Consider the following 15,834-nt stretch of genomic DNA (forward strand, 5'->3'; position numbering starts at 1 on the left):
GACCCGGGTTCCATCCCGACTACGGGCGCTGCCTGTACGGAGTTTGCACGTTCGCCCCGTGACCTGCGTGAATTTTCTCCACGAGATCTCCACACACTGAAGACGTACAGGTTTGTAGGTTAATTGGCTTGGTGAATGTAAAAAAAAATTGTCCCTAGTGGGTGCGGGATAGTGTTAATGTGCGGGGATCGCTGGGCGGCGCGGACCCAGTGGGCCGAAGGGCCTGTTTCCGCACTGTATCTCTAAACTACACTAAAGGAGGTAGATAAAAAATGCTGGAGAAATACTGGAGTAACTCAGCGGGCCAGGCAGCATCTCTGGAGAGAAGGAATGGTTGGCGTTTCAGGTCGAGACCCTTCTTCAGACTAAACTAAAGGAAGACCTACTGTACTCATTCATGTACGGTATGCCTTGACAGGACAGTACGCAGAACAAGATTCTCACTGTATCTCCGCACACGAGACAATATGTAAGCTCAGATTAAACCTCACATCGTCAAGATGTCTTGGAAATCCGGTCAAAGGTGCATCAGGTTCCTTTTTGAAATTAAAAGCATTAAAAAAAAATGAAGCATTTTATTTTTCTTTGATAAAGTCAGTGTGGAAGGACAGTGCCTTTGTCCCGGCTGTGTTCAACTGCCCCCCCACCCCCGGGCAGCAGCAGTCTGTGGGTGGGGTGTGAAGGGGAGTCACACTGCCTACCGATCTGGTCGCTGGAGGCAAAACACCTTGGCCGTCCGGTCCCCTGAAGCGCTGACGATCACAGACGCCTCCCTGCGAGGAGTTTAAAACAAACTGTTACTCACAGGTATTTTTGTGGAGTTCACAACAGTTAGTCATAGGAATATTAGTCTACATTTGTACAGGGCCCCAGTGAGACCGCACCTGGAGTACTGTGTGCAGTTGTACAGGGCCCTAGTGAGACCGCACCTGGAGTACTGTGTGCAGTTGTACAGGGCCCTAGTGAGACCGCACCTGGAGTACTGTGTGCAGTTGTACAGGGCCCCAGTGAGACCGCACCTGGAGTACTGTGTGCAGTTGTACAGGGCCCTAGTGAGACCGCACCTGGAGTACTGTGTACAGTTTTGGTCTCCAAGTTTGAGGAAGGATATTCTTGCTATTGAGGGCGTGCAGCGTAGGTTTACTAGGTTAATTCCCGGAATGGCGGGACTGTCATATGTTGAAAGACTGGAGCGACTAGGCTTGTATACACTGGAATTTAGAAGGATGAGAGGGGATCTTATCGAGACATATAAGATTATTAAGGGGTTGGACACATTAGAGGCAGGAAACATGTTCCCAATGTTGGGGGAGTCCAGAACCAGGGGCCACAGTTTAAGAATAAGGGGTCGGCCATTTAGAACGGAGATGAGGAAAAACTTTTTCAGTCAGAGAGTTGTGAATCTGTGGAATTCTCTGCCTCAGAAGGCAGTGGAGGCCAATTCTCTGAATGCATTCAAGAGAGAGCTGGATAGAGCTCTTAAGGATAGCGGAGTCAGGGGGTATGGGGAGAAGGCAGGAACGGGGTGTCGTGAGATAAACGAGAATTCCGATTTACTTAAACTTTATTTAAGCTTTAAGTAACTCATTTCATTAATACATCTCTTCGAAACGCCTGGAAATTATCACTGATTCCACAGGCCTCGCCGCCTAGGAATCCTGCGCATGCGCACATTACCGCACACGCGCACATTCCCGCGCACGCGCACATTACCGCACACTTCATTCTCCCCTCCTATTTATAAGTGAGACGGTCAGGAGGTTTAGTAGGTCTTGATGACCGTCGCAGCACAGGAGCATCAGGAGATAATGGTGTTTCCATAGCTGGTGGTACATATGTTGCTTGGTCATCAACTTCACTCATATTGTTATTTACATTTTCAATTTTAGAATTACTTGTAGAAGTTTTCATAGGAGATGATGGGAGTGTTGAAAGAAGTTCTCGATTATCAAGGAGTGATGGAGCTGATGGAGAAGATGGACATGGTGCAAGGTGACGAAGTGAGACAGTTGACTGACGTCCATCCTGATACTTGATAGTTGCATAAGAAGGGTTGACATCAGTCAGTTCAACTTCATCAACAAGGGGCTCATTCTTATTTGATCGGACATACCGACGAAGCAGCACAGTCCCAGGGATAGTCAACCAGGATGGCAGAGAAGTACCACTAGAAGAACGCCGTTTGAAGTTAAAGAACCGCTCATGTGGAGTAGTATTGGTAGCGGTTGACAGTAGAGATCTGATGGAGTGTAATGCATCTGGTAGAACACATTCCCACTGCCGATCTGGTATGTCATTTGACTTTAAAGCCAGTTTCACTGCTTTCCAAATGATTCCGTTATACCTCTCAACCTGACCATTTCCAATAGGATGATATGGTGTTGTTTTACTTGTTGCAATTCCTCTATTAGAAAGGTGGTCCTTTAAATCTTTCGACATGAATGAGGCGCCCCTATCAGAATGTATGTAACTTGGAAATCCACAGAATGAAAACAGTTGATCTAAACATTTGATAACCGTAGCAGCTGACATATTTCGACAAGGAAAAGCAAATGGAAACCTCGAATATTCATCAATTATGGTAAGTATATAAACATTTTGAGAGGAGGATGGTAAAGGCCCTTTGAAGTCAATACTCAAACATTCCATAGGTTGAGTAGCTTTGATCAATCTTCCTTCTTGAGGACGGAAGAACCTTGGTTTTAATTCAGCACAGATTCTACACGAAGCACACGTCATCTTCACATCTTCTGTAGAGAAAGGTAAGTTTTTGGAACGAACATAGTGTAACATACGAGTGACTCCAGGATGACACAGCCCATTGTGAAGATCAGTGAGTGCAGAAGAATGAACAGAGGCACAAAATGCTCGAGTTAAGGTATCCGGAGCAACATTATCCTTACCAGGGCGGTACTCAATTGAATAACTATAAGCAGATAATTCAATCCTCCATCCATGAATTTTACTGTTTTTAATCTTCGTTCGCTTCCGATTATCTAGCATAAAAGCTACTGAACGCTGATCTGTTATCAAAGTGAAGTGCTGGCGAGCAAGGAAATGACTCCATTTCCTCACTGCTTCAATAATTGCAGTAGCTTCCTTTTCAACAGGTGGGTAATGCAATTCACTACCTTGGAGAGTACGAGACATGAAAGCCACTGGTCGTCCTCCTTGATTTAATGTTGCTGATACTGCTAAATCAGAGGCATCACATTCAACAACAAAGGGGAGATCCTCATCGATGGCGTGTAATGTCGCAGATTCTAATTGTTTCTTTAAAGAAGTAAAGGCACCAATTGCTGTAGAGTCAAGGGGGAAAGATTTTGCTCTAATCAAAGGTTGAATTTTGTCAGAGAAATTCGGTATCCATTTTGCGTAATATGCAAACATGCCAAGAACCCTTCGTAAAGAGTTTAATGTAGCTGGAACAGGTATCTCTTGGAGTGGGCGGAGTCTCTCTGGATCAGGCTTGATCGTATCATTTCCAACCCAATAACCAAGAATATTAATTGATGGCACTGACATTATTGACTTAGCCTCATTTAATGTTAGATTTTTAGAATGTACAACTTCTAAAAACCGTTGCACATTTTTGTCATGTTCAGCTTGGTCTTGTCCTGCAATAGTTATATTGTCAAGATAAGGGAAAGTATCTCTAAGGTTTTCCAGTTCAACAAGTTTGTCCATCTCTCTCTGAAAAACTGCCACACCATTAGTTACACCAAAAGGAACTCTGCAGTAGTGATATAATTTTCCATTTGCTTCAAACGCAGTGTATTTCTTGTCTGATTTTTTCAAAGGGATTTGGTAGTAAGCACTTTTTAGGTCAAAAGTAGAGAATACCTTATACTTAGCTAATGTATTGATAATATCATCTATACGAGGTAATGGGTATGCATCAAGCTCCATGAACTGGTTTATAGTTTGAGAGTAATCAATGCAGAGTCTCTTTCTATGTCTCTCCAAGGGATCCTTAACCACGACAACTTGTGCCCTCCAAGGGGAAGAGCTGGGCTCTATGATACCTTCTCGTAAAAGATTAGTTACCTCTGTGTTGATGAAGTTTTTGTCATCCTTACTAAAGTGTCTTGATTTTGTAGCAATTGGCTTGCACTTAGAGAATAAATTAGCGAATAATGATGGACATTCAACAGATGCGGCAGAAAAAACACACAATACTGGTGGCTTTGACAATACAAGATCAGGCATAGTTCCTTCATACATTATTTGAAGTGATCTGTGCTGTTTCTGAAAATCCTGACCTAGAATTATATCGCTACACAAATTTTCCAAAATACCAAGACACACAGATTTATAACTAGCTTTGTTCAGAATAAAGTCAACAATACAAGATCCAATAATTTGAGTATTGAGAGATGTCAGAGCCATCGAGATTTCTCTATTTGAAGGTATAATAGTTAGATTTAGTCGAGACACAACTTGTTCACTTTTAAAACTTTCTGAACTGCCAGAATCAAGTAGTACATTAAGTGTATGGCCATTGATAGATACCATTGTAACTGCATGAGACAAGCCCTGAGGAAATGCAGCTGTAATTGCATATAAAGAAGGCACAAACATGGCAGCCGTCACACTTTTAGGAGTTGCTTTGGACTTGCATACTCTAGAATAATGTCCCTTCTTGCCACAACTATTACAAGTTGCCTCTCGAGCAGAACATCTCTCTCTATTATGGATATTACCCCCGCAAAAGTAACACTTCCTTTTTGGATAAGTATATGCTGCAGCAAGGGCACCTTCATCAGTAGGAAAACTAATGAAATGAGTTACTTAAATTGTCGTGAGATAAACGAGAATTCCGATTTACTTAAACTTTATTTAAGCTTTAAGTAACTCATTTCATTAATACATCTCTTCGAAACGCCTGGAAATTATCACTGATTCCACAGGCCTCGCCGCCTAGGAATCCTGCGCACGCGCACATTACCGCGCACTTCACGGGGTACTGATTGAGAATGATCAGCCATGATCACATTGAATGGTGGTGCTTGTTCGAGGGGCCGAATGGCCTCCTCCTGCACCTATCGAGACCCTTCATCGGACTGAGAGTGATTTATAGGCTTGACTTTGTACTATTGTTTGTTTAGGAAAAAAAACTGCAGATGCTGGTTAAAATCGACGGTAGACACAAAATGTTGGAGTAACTCAGCGGGTCAGACAGCATCTCAGGAGAGAAGGAATGGGTGATGTTTTGGGTCAGGTCTGAAGAAGGGTCTCGACCCAAAACATCACCCATTCCTTCTCTCCCAAGATGCTGCCTGACCCGCTGAGTTACTCCAGCATTTTGTGTCTACTGTTGTCTGTTTATTTGCTGTGTGTGTGTGTGTGTGTGTGTGTGTGTGTGTGTGTAAGTGTCTGTGTGTGTGTGTGTGTGTGTGTGTGTGCGTGCGTGCGTGTGTGTGTGTGTGTGTGTAAGTGTCTGTCTGTGTCTGTGTGTGTGTGTGTGTGTGTGTGTAAGTGTCTGTGTGTGTGTGTGTGTGTGTGTGCGTGCGTGTGTGTGTGTGTGTGTGTGTGTGTAAGTGTCTGTCTGTGTGTGTGTGTGTGTGTGTGTGTGTGTGTAAGTGTCTGTGTGTGTGTGTGTGTGTGTGTGTGTGTGCGTGCGTGCGTGCGTGTGTGTAATACACACACATATACATATGCACACACACATACACACTGAACCTTTTGTTGGTATTCAGTTTCGTTTAGAGATACAACGCGGAAACAGGCCCTTCAGCCTACCAGGTCCACGCCGACCAGCGATCCCCGTACACTAATGCTATCCTACATACTAGGGGACAATTTACAATTTACAGAAGCCAAATTAATCTACAAACTTGCACTTTCTTTTAAGTAACCAGAGCACCTGGGGAAAACGCAGGCAGTCACAGGATGATCGTGCAAACTCCGTACAGACAGCCCCCTTAGTCAGGATCGAACCCAGGTCTCCTCTGTGAGGCAGCAACTCTACGCTGCGCCACCGTGCCGCCCGGAACTTCCTTTAATTCTGAGGCTATGACCTAGACTCTTTCACCAGGTGACGTTTAGGGTGGGAAGCCTTCTTCAGACTGATTGTGGGGGTGTGGAGAGAAAGGTGGAGGAGGGGGTCCCCACCCCGAGTGTCACCCATCCATGTTCTCCAGAGATGTTGGATAGAGTGGATGTGGAGAGGATGTTTCCATTAGTGGGAGAGTCTAAGACCAGAGGGCACAGCCTCAGAATTAAAGGACGTTCCTTTAGGAAGGAGATGAGGAGGAATTTTTTAGGCAGAAGATGGAATCATAAGGTCATAAGTGATAGTAGCATTAGGTTATTCGGCCCATCGTCTACGCCATTCAATCATGGCCGATCTATCTCTCCCTCCTAACCCCATTCTCCTGCCTTCCCCCCACAACCCCTGACACCCGCACTGATCAAGAATCTATCTCTGCCTTAAAAATATCCACTAACTCGGCCTCCACAGCCGTCTGTGGCAAAGAATCCCACAGATTCACCACCCTCTGACTAAAGAAATTCCTCCTCATCTCCTTCCTAAAGGAACGTCCTTTAATTCTGAGGCTGTGCCCTCTGGTCCTAGACTCTCCCACTAGTGGAAACATCCTCTCCACATCCACTCTATCCAGGCCGCTCACTATTCTGTACGTTTCAATGAGGTCCCCCCTCATCCTTCTAAACTCCAGCGAGTACAGGCCCAGTGCCCACAAACGCTCATCATATGTTAACCCACTCATTCCTGGGATCATTCTTGTAAACCTCCTCTGGACCCTCTCCAGAGCCAGCACATCCTTCCTCAGGTATGGGGCCCAAAACTGCTCACAGTTACTCCAAATGCAGCCTGACCAGCGCCTTGTACAGCCTCAGCATTACATCTCTGTTTTTGTATACAAGCCTCTCAAAATAAATGCTGGCTTTGAGTTTGCTCCCTGTGGGATTCTTTGCCACAGAAACTTGGAGGCCAAGTCAGTGGATATTTTTAAGGCAGAGATAGATAGATTCTTGATCAGTGCGGGTGTCAGGGGTTATGGGGAGAAGGCAGGAGAATGGGGTTAGGAGGAAGAGATAGATCAGCCATGATTGAATGGCGGAGTAGACTTGATGGGCCGAATGGCCTAATTCTGCCCCTATCACGAATGACCTAATGAAATTGCCGAGTTACTCCCACTATTCTGTTTGAATTTCAGCATCTGCAGTCTTTCAGCGGAGTGCTGTGAATTCCATTCACTGGAGTTTAGAAGGATGAGAGGGGATCTTATAGAGACGTATAAAATTATAAAAGGACTGGCTGGACAAGCTAGATGCAGGAAAAGTGTTCCCAATGTTGGGCGAGTCCAGAACCAGGGGCCACACAGTCTAAGAATAAAGGGGAGGCCATTTAAAACTGAGGTGAGAAAAAACTTTTTCACCCAGAGAGTTGTGAATTTGTGGAATTCTCTGCCACAGAGGGCAGTGGAGGCCAATTCACTGGATGAATTTAAAAGAGAGTTAGATAGAGCTCTAGGGGCTAGTGGAATCAAGGGATATGGGGAGAAGGCAGGCACGGGTTACTGATTGTGGATGATCAGCCATGATCACAATGAATGGTGGTGCTGGCTCGAAGGGCCGAATGGCCTCCTCCTGCACCTATAGGTCTATGTTTCGATGTTTCTATGAATGACAAGTCCAGACGTCATCATTTGCTTTCAGCGTAATAATCAGAGGAAATAGACCCTGACCTCAGGAAATGGTTTGAGCGTTATTATTGGGCAACAGCACACAGTGGGAGCTGGTCAATGCAACGTTTCCCAGTGAAAGCCACACGCAAACATGCTGACTAATAACTCTGCACTTCCATGAATCATGCTGACTAACAGCCTTTAGACTTTTCCATACAGCGCAGAAACAGGCTCTTTGGCCCATCGAGTCGGCGCCGATCAGAGATCACCGTGTACACTCGCACTATCCTACACACTCGGGACCATTTACAATTTTACCGAAGCCAATTAAGCTGCAAACCGGAAGGTAGAGGGGGAAACCAGGGATTGGAGGAACAGCACCTCATATTGCGCTTGGGTCGTTTACACCCCAGCGGTATGAACATTGACTTCTCTAACTTCAGATAGTCCCTGCCTTCCTTCTCTATCCCCTCCCCCTTCCCAGTTCTCCCACCAGTCTTCCTGTCTCCGACTACATTCTATCTTTGTCCAGCCCCCTCCCCTGACATCAGTCTGAAGAAGGGTCTCGACCCGAAACGTCACCCATTCCTTCTCTCCTGAGATGCTGCCTGACCCTCTGAGTTACTCCAGCACTGTGTGTCTACCTTCGATTTAAACCAGCATCTGCAGTTTTTTTCCTACACCGATCTACCTCCTTGCTTGTCACGAGTACTGACATAGAAGTCCAGCTCTCACACACTTCGAGGGTGTGCAGGGACCGGGCTGGAGGAGCGGGACCTGGAGAGGAGGGTGCATGGAGTCGGCGGTGGCGGCAGACACTGAAGAAAGGGCCAGGGATCTCACCTTCCACGCCCTTAATGTCGGCTGTGGGAGGCAGCCCCAGGGCACAAAGGATGAGGGAGAGGGCAAGGAGAGGGCACGGGATGGCGGGACTGTCGGGGTCACCAATGTGGCGCGTCGAAAAGCCCGAAATAAAGGCGAGGAGCCAGGTATTTCGGAAGGGATTTAATCGTGGTGTTCTCTAGACCAGTAGAGTCTGCCAGTGAGAGATAGACAATAGACAATAGGTGCAGGAGTAGGCCACTTGGCCCTTCGAGCCAGCACCACCATTCAATGTGATCATGGCTGATCATTCTCAATCAGAATGCGCCTAAAATCCCGTCCTTTATCCCCGTAGCTAAGGGCCGCCCCCCTTCGCGGCTCCCTCCACCTGTCCCTCCGCCGGCCCCTCTGTAGGCCGATTTTCGTTCGGGATTTTAGGCGCGATCTCTCTCTGGCAGACTCGACTGGTCTAGAGAACACCACAATTAAATCCCTCCTGAAATACCTGGCTCCTCACCTTTATTTCGGGCTTTTCGACGCACCACAATATGTTGAAAGAATGGAGCGACTAGGCTTGTATACACTGGAATTTAGAAGGATGAGAGGGGATCTTATTGATACATATAAGGTTATTAAGGGGTTGGACACGTTAGAGGCAGGAAACATGTTCCCAATGTTGGGGGAGTCCAGAACAAGGGGCCACAGTTTAAGAATAAGGGGTAGGCCATTTAGAACCGAGATGAGGAAAAACTTTTTCAGTCAGAGAGTTGTGAATCTGTGGAATTCTCTGCCTCAGAAGGCAGTGGAGGCCAATTCTCTGAATGCATTCAAGAGAGAGCTAGATAGAGCTCTTAAGGATAGCGGAGTCAGGGGGTTATGGGTGGAGGGCAGGCACGGGGTACTGATTGTGGATGATCAGCCGTGATCACAATGAATGGCGGTGCTGGCTAGAAGGGCTGAATGGCCTCCTCCTGCACCTGTTGTCTATTGTCTAATGAGAGGGACAGCATTTCATGGGACTGTGGCAACAGGCCTTTATGGGCAGCTGCAGCTCGGACTGTGAAATGCCGTCAAACACCTGCCGATGCTCCTACAGCCAACCTTATAGACTCAGTGAACTCACTCTGTCCGACCCAGGATTGTACTTCTCTATAGCAATAACCTTACTATTCTGCACGCAAAGTCATTGCACCATGGTACATGTGATAATAAAGAACCAACGAACATTTCACTGAAAGATATTCTGAGAGTCATAAAGTTCATCAGTGATTGGAGCAGAATTGGGCCATTCGGTCCATCAAGTCTACTCCGCCATTCAATCATGGCTGATCTATCTCTCCCTCCTAACCCCATTCTCCTGCCTTCTCCCCATAACCGTGTAGGGAAAAAACTGCAGATGCTGGTTAAAATCGAAGGTAGACACACAATGCTGGAGTAACTCAGCGGGGTAGTCTGAAGAAGGGTCACGACCCAAAACATCACACATCCCTTCTCTCCACAGATGCTGCCTGACCCGCTAAGTTACTCCAGCACTCTGTGAAACATCACCTATCCGTGTTCTCCAGATGCTGCCTGACCCGCTGAGTTACTCCAGCACTCTGTGAAACGTCACCTATCCATGTTCTCCACAGATGCTGCCTGACCCGCTGAGTTACTCCAGCACTCTGTGAAACATCACCTATCCATGTTCTCCACAGATGCTGCCTGACCCGCTGAGTTACTCCAGCACTCTGTGAAACGTCACCTATCCATGTTCTCCACAGATGCTGACTGACCCGCTGAGTTACTCCAGCATTGTGTGTCTACCTTCTCCCCATAACCTCTGACAAATAATGAATCAATTAATCTCCACCTTAATAATTGTCCATTGACTTGGCCTCCACAGCTGTGTGTGTGTGTCACCACAGTGTGAGATGGGCCACCATTAATTCTGGGATCAGTGAACTGGCGGGCAGGGATGTGTTGGGTCCATTTCTGTGATGTATGATGCTCTAACTGGATCAGTCCCAGTTTAGTTTAGTTTAGAGATACAGCGTGGAACCAGGCCCTTTGGCCCACCTAGTCCGCACCGACCAGCGATCCCCGCACACTAACACTAACCTACACACCCTGGGGACGATTTCCCTTGATAGCAAGCCAATTTACCTACAAACATGTACGTCTTTGGAGTGTGGGATGAAACCGAAGATCTCGGAGAAAACCCACGCAGGTCACGGGGAGAACTTACAAACTCCGTACAGACAGCGCCCATAGTCGGGATGGAACCCGGGTCCCTGGTGCCGTAGGGCAGCAACTCTACCCACTCTGCCACCCAGTCATGGGCACCTCAGGTTTGTTGATGTAAGGGTGGAGCAGAGACAGAGACACTCACTTATTCACCGCAAAGTCCAGGATTTCGGCCGTGTGCCCACAACACTCGCTTTCCATCCTTGCCGTCCTGGCATCCCAAACCCGCACCACGCCGTCCAGGCTCCCGGTGTAGATGGTCGCTGAGTGTTCCTCCCACAGCAACTGCACAATGCCGGCCTGGAAGGTGCAAGAAACAGTCAGTGCTCCCGTCCCCCCGCACCTGGAGTACTGTGTGTACAGGGCCCTAGTGAGACCGCACCTGGAATACTGTGTGTACAGGGCCCTAGTGAGACCGCACCTGGAGTACTGTGTGTACAGGGCCCTAGTGAGACCGCACCTGGAATACTGTGTGTACAGGGCCCTAGTGAGACCGCACCTGGAGTACTGTGTGCAGTTGTACAGGACCCTAGTGAGACCGCACCTGGAGTACTGTGTGCAGTTGTACAGGGCCCTAGTGAGACCACACCTGGAGTACTGTGTGTACAGGGCCCTAGTGAGACCGCACCTGGAGTACTGTGTGTACAGGGCCCTAGTGAGACCGCACCTGGAGTACTGTGTGTACAGGGCCCTAGTGAGACCGCACCTGGAGTACTGTGTGTACAGGGCCCTAGTGAGACTGCACCTGGAGTACTGTGTGTACAGGGCCCTAGTGAGACTGCACCTGGAGTACTGTGTGTACAGGGCCCTAGTGAGACCGCACCTGGAGTACTGCATGCAGTTGTACAGGGCCCTAGTGAGACCGCACCTGGAATACTGCGTGCAGTTGTACAGGGCCCTACTGAGACCGCTCCTGGAGTACTGCGTGCAGTTGTACAGGGCCCTAGTGAGACCGCACCTGGACTACTGTGTGCAGTTTTGGAAGGCCATTCTTGCTATTGAGGGCCTGCAGTGTAGGTTCACCAGGTTAATCCCCGGGGTGGCGGGACTGTCGTACGTTGAAAGACTGGAGCGACTAGGCTTGTATACACTGGAATTTAGAAGAATGAGAGGGGATCTTATTGAAACATAAGATTATTAAGGAGTTGGACACGTTAGAGGCAGGAAACATGTTCCCGATGTTGGGGGAGTCCAGAACCAGGGGCCACAGTTTAAGAATAAGGGGTAGGCCGTTTAGAACTGAAGTGAGGAAGAACCTTTTCACCCAGAGTGTTGTGAATCTGTGGAATTCTCTGCCTCAGAAGGCAGTGGAGGCCATTTCTCTGGATGCTTTCAAGAGAGAGCTAGATAGAGCTCTTAAAGATAGCGGAGTCAGGGGATATGGGGAGAAGGCAGGAACGGAGTACTGATTGTGGATGATCAGCCATGATCACAGCGAATGGCGGTGCTAGCTCGAAGGGCAGAATGACCTCCTCCTGCACCTATTTTCTATGGTCTACCTGGCTCAGAGTTGTAGACTCACATCGCACAGAAAGAGTCGTAGTGTAGATACAGAGTGGAAAGAGACCCTTCGGCCCAATTTGTCCGCGCCAACCAACATGCCCCAGCTACACCAGTCCCACCTGCCTGCGTTTGGCTCATATCTCTCTAACCCTGTCCTACCCATGTACCCTGCAGCAGTCGGAGTCCATGTGCATTGGACGCCACTGGAGGCACCAGGGAAGATGGACAAGCGAAGGACATTGACACATCACCGGGCCATGCCGATCCAATAGACAATAGGTGCAGGAGGAGGCCATGCGGTCCATCGAGCCAGCACTGCCATTCACGGTGATCATGGCTGATCATGCATCCCTGCAACACCAACCCAGTGCTGCCGCCAGCACAACCAGCTTTGGTGGCCAAGTTAACACCCCCCCCCTTTTTAAGGACTTTGAAACTTGAAGGGTACAAGATAGCGCCGGGAACCTGTGTGCTGCCACAGTGTCATCTACTACTCCTCTCCGTGGACTGTCACCTTGTGGTGGTGGAGAAGCTTGTGTGGTCCTGAGATCCTGAGAGCGATGCCGTCTGGAGCTACGCTCCTGGTAGGGTCACCCATGGCGGTAAGGTCAATAGAAAATAGGTGTAGGAGGAGGCCATTCGGCCCTTCGAGCCAGCACCACCATTCAATGTTATCATGGCTGAACATTCTCAATCAGTACCCCGTTCCTGCCTTCTCCCCATACCCCCTGACTCCGCTATCCTTAAGAGCTCTATCTAGCTCTCTCTTGAATGCATCCAGAGAATTGGCCTCCACTGCCTTCTGAGGCAGAGAATTCCACAGATTCACAACTATCTGACTGAAAAAGTTTTTCCTCATCTCAGTTCTAAATGGCCTACCCCTTATTCTTAAACTGTGGCCCCTGGTTCTGGACTCCCCCAACATTGGGAACATGTTTCCTGCCTCTAACGTGTCCAACCCCTTAATAATCTTATACGTTTGGATAAAATCTCCTCTCATCCTTCTAAATTCCAGTGTATACAAGCCTAGTCGCTCCAGTCTTTCAACATATGACAGTCCTGCCATTCCGGGAATTAACCTAGTAAACCTACGCTGCACGCCCTCAATAGCAAGAATATCCTTCCTCAAATTTGGGAAGGGGGGAGGGTCCCTGACAAAGAGCAATCCAACCAAGACCTCAACGGTGGAACAGGCGGAGGGAGGATGATGGCTGACTTCAGTGGAGCGTCACAACGGCTGGGAAGGCGGATGGATGAAGGCTGCAACAGAAAAGGGTCCCCGGTCGTCTTGGACTCCACGCCACTGGATCCTGACCCAGATCTGTCAAGGACCATGTGGTGGCTGTCTGTGCACCAGTCTCCCCACGTTAAACAAAGCCACGCACAGGCGACCCGACCCTATGGTGAGGACAGTCATACCCGCTTCCAGTGACCGCCGATGACGACTCTGGGCGAAAGGCCCGACTCTCCCAGATCTTTCCCAACACACACCTGCAGCCTCTTCATTGAATGTGCAATCTATTCCCCACATGATTTTTTCCCCACCTTTATTCTTTGGAGCACAGGAGGATGAGGGGTGTTCTCATCAAGTCCCAACCTGCCCAATCTCTCCCTATATATAGCTCAGGCCCTCGAGTCCTGGCAACATCCTTGTAAATCTTCTTTGCACCCTTTCCAGCTTAACAACACGAGAACAAGAGGACATGGGTTTAAGGTGAAGGGGGACAGATTTAATATGAATGCAAGTGATAATTTGTTTACATAAGGATGGTGGGAGTGCTGCCAGAGGAGGTAGTTAAGGCAAGGACTATCGCAACGATTAAGATACAATTAGACAGGTACTTGGATAGGACAGGTTTGGAGGGATTTAGTTGTGAGATACAACGTGGAAACAGGCCCTTCGGCCCACCGTGTCCACGGCGACCAGCGATCCCCGCACACTAACACTATCCTACACACACTAGGGACAATTTTTACATTTACCTAGCCAATTACCCGTCTCCACATTGTTGGTCTCGATGACTCTGCAACATCTTGCCTCTAACAGGGTGACCTCTCCTGTCACCCGCTGGCCACCCAGGCCCAGAGATGGAGAGCTGCAGGACAGGGCGTGCGAGTCACACGCGGACATGGGAGGGAGGTGGAGATGCAGCCCCCCCCCCATCCCCCCGGGACCTGAGGCTTACCTGAAGCTGCCACTTGTGTCGAAGTGTCTGTGACGGGACGTCCCAGATCCCGATGGTACCGTCTAAGTAACCGACGGCAACGAGTGGAAGCCTGCGGGAACCAAACAAAAGATCAGCAACAGAGACTTCAGACTTTACTAAGTTACATTTTAGAGATACAGCACGGAAACAGGCCCTTCGGCCCACCGAGTCCGCGCCGACCTACGACCATCCCATTACACTAACACTATCCTACACACACTAGAGACAATTTACAATGTACAGAAACCAATTAACCTACAAACTGCACGTCTTTGGAGTGTGGGAAGAAACCGGAGCACCCGGAGGAAACCCATGTGGTCACGGGGAGAATGTACAAACTCCGTACAGACAGCACCCGTAGTCAGGATGGAACCGGGATCCATGGTGTTGTAAGGCGGCAGCTCTACCGTGATTCCATGTGGAATTCTCTGCCTCAGAAGGCAGTGGAGGCCAATTCTCTGGATGCTTTCAAGAGAGAGCTAGATGGAGCTCTTAAGGATAGCGGAGTCAGGGGGTATGGGGAGAAGGCAGGAACGGGGTACTGATTGAAAATGATCAGCCATGATCACATTGAATAGCGGTGCTGGCTCAAAGGGCCGAATGGCCTCCTCCTGCACCTATTGTCTATTGTCTATGCCACTGGGCTGCCCCTTGCGCCACCACAGCACTAAAACCAAGAATGATTGCAGTGCTAACTTAAAATATAATTTGGATGTTTAATCTGTTGTCATGTTAATCGAGGTACAGAGAGAAGCTTTTTGGTAAAACATAGAAAATAGGTGCAGGTGGAGGCCATTTTGCCCTTTGAGCCAGCACCGCCATTCAACATGATCATGGCTGATCATCCACAATCAGTACCTTGTGCCTGCCTTCTCCCCAAACCCCTTGATTCCACTAGCCCCTCGAGCACTATCTAACTCTCTTTTAAATCCATCCAGTGAATCGGCCTCCACTGCCCTCTGTGGCAGAGAATTCCACAAATTCACAACTCTCTGGGTGAAAAGGTTTCTTCTCACCTCAGTTTTAAATGGCCTCCCCTTTATTCTTAGCCCCTGGTTCTGGACTCCCCCAACATTGGGAACATTTTTCCTGCATCTAGCTTGTCCAGTCCTTTTATCATTTTATACGTCTCTGTAAGATCCCTTCTCATCCTTCTAAACTCCAGTTGCGTGCTGTCCAGCCAGAAAGGTCAGATTTTACATGATTACAATCGAGCCGTCCGCAGTGTGCAGTTGCAGTATAAAGGGAATAACATTTAGTGCAAGATAAAGTCCAGTAAAGTCCGATTAAAGATGGTCCAAGGGTCTCTCCTAAGGATGCCATGATCATTCACGCCCAATCGCCTTGGAGATGGTGGTGAATGTCCTTGTAAATTTCCCCGGTGTGGGACGAATAAAGGAATATATTATTATTATTGAATCTGT

At 48.2% G+C, this 15,834-nt stretch overlaps 1 protein-coding gene across 1 annotated transcript in view; it reads right to left on the reverse strand.

Annotated features, from left to right (window-relative positions):
* Positions 1–561: 561 nt before the first annotated feature.
* aamp (angio-associated, migratory cell protein) overlaps positions 562–15,834 on the reverse strand; it is a 40,688-nt gene continuing 25,415 nt past the window's right edge. Inside the window, exons 9-11 of the mRNA XM_078404339.1 lie at positions 14,390–14,480; positions 10,846–11,000; positions 562–773 (exon numbers count right to left, since the gene is read on the reverse strand). Coding sequence (XP_078260465.1) covers positions 698–773; positions 10,846–11,000; positions 14,390–14,480 — 322 coding nt within the window. The 3' untranslated portion in view covers positions 562–697. The remainder of the gene's footprint in view (positions 774–10,845; positions 11,001–14,389; positions 14,481–15,834) is intronic.

The sequence above is a fragment of the Rhinoraja longicauda genome, chromosome 8 (genome assembly GCF_053455715.1).
Source record: "Rhinoraja longicauda isolate Sanriku21f chromosome 8, sRhiLon1.1, whole genome shotgun sequence".
In the NCBI taxonomy this organism is placed as follows: Eukaryota; Metazoa; Chordata; class Chondrichthyes; order Rajiformes; family Arhynchobatidae; genus Rhinoraja; species Rhinoraja longicauda.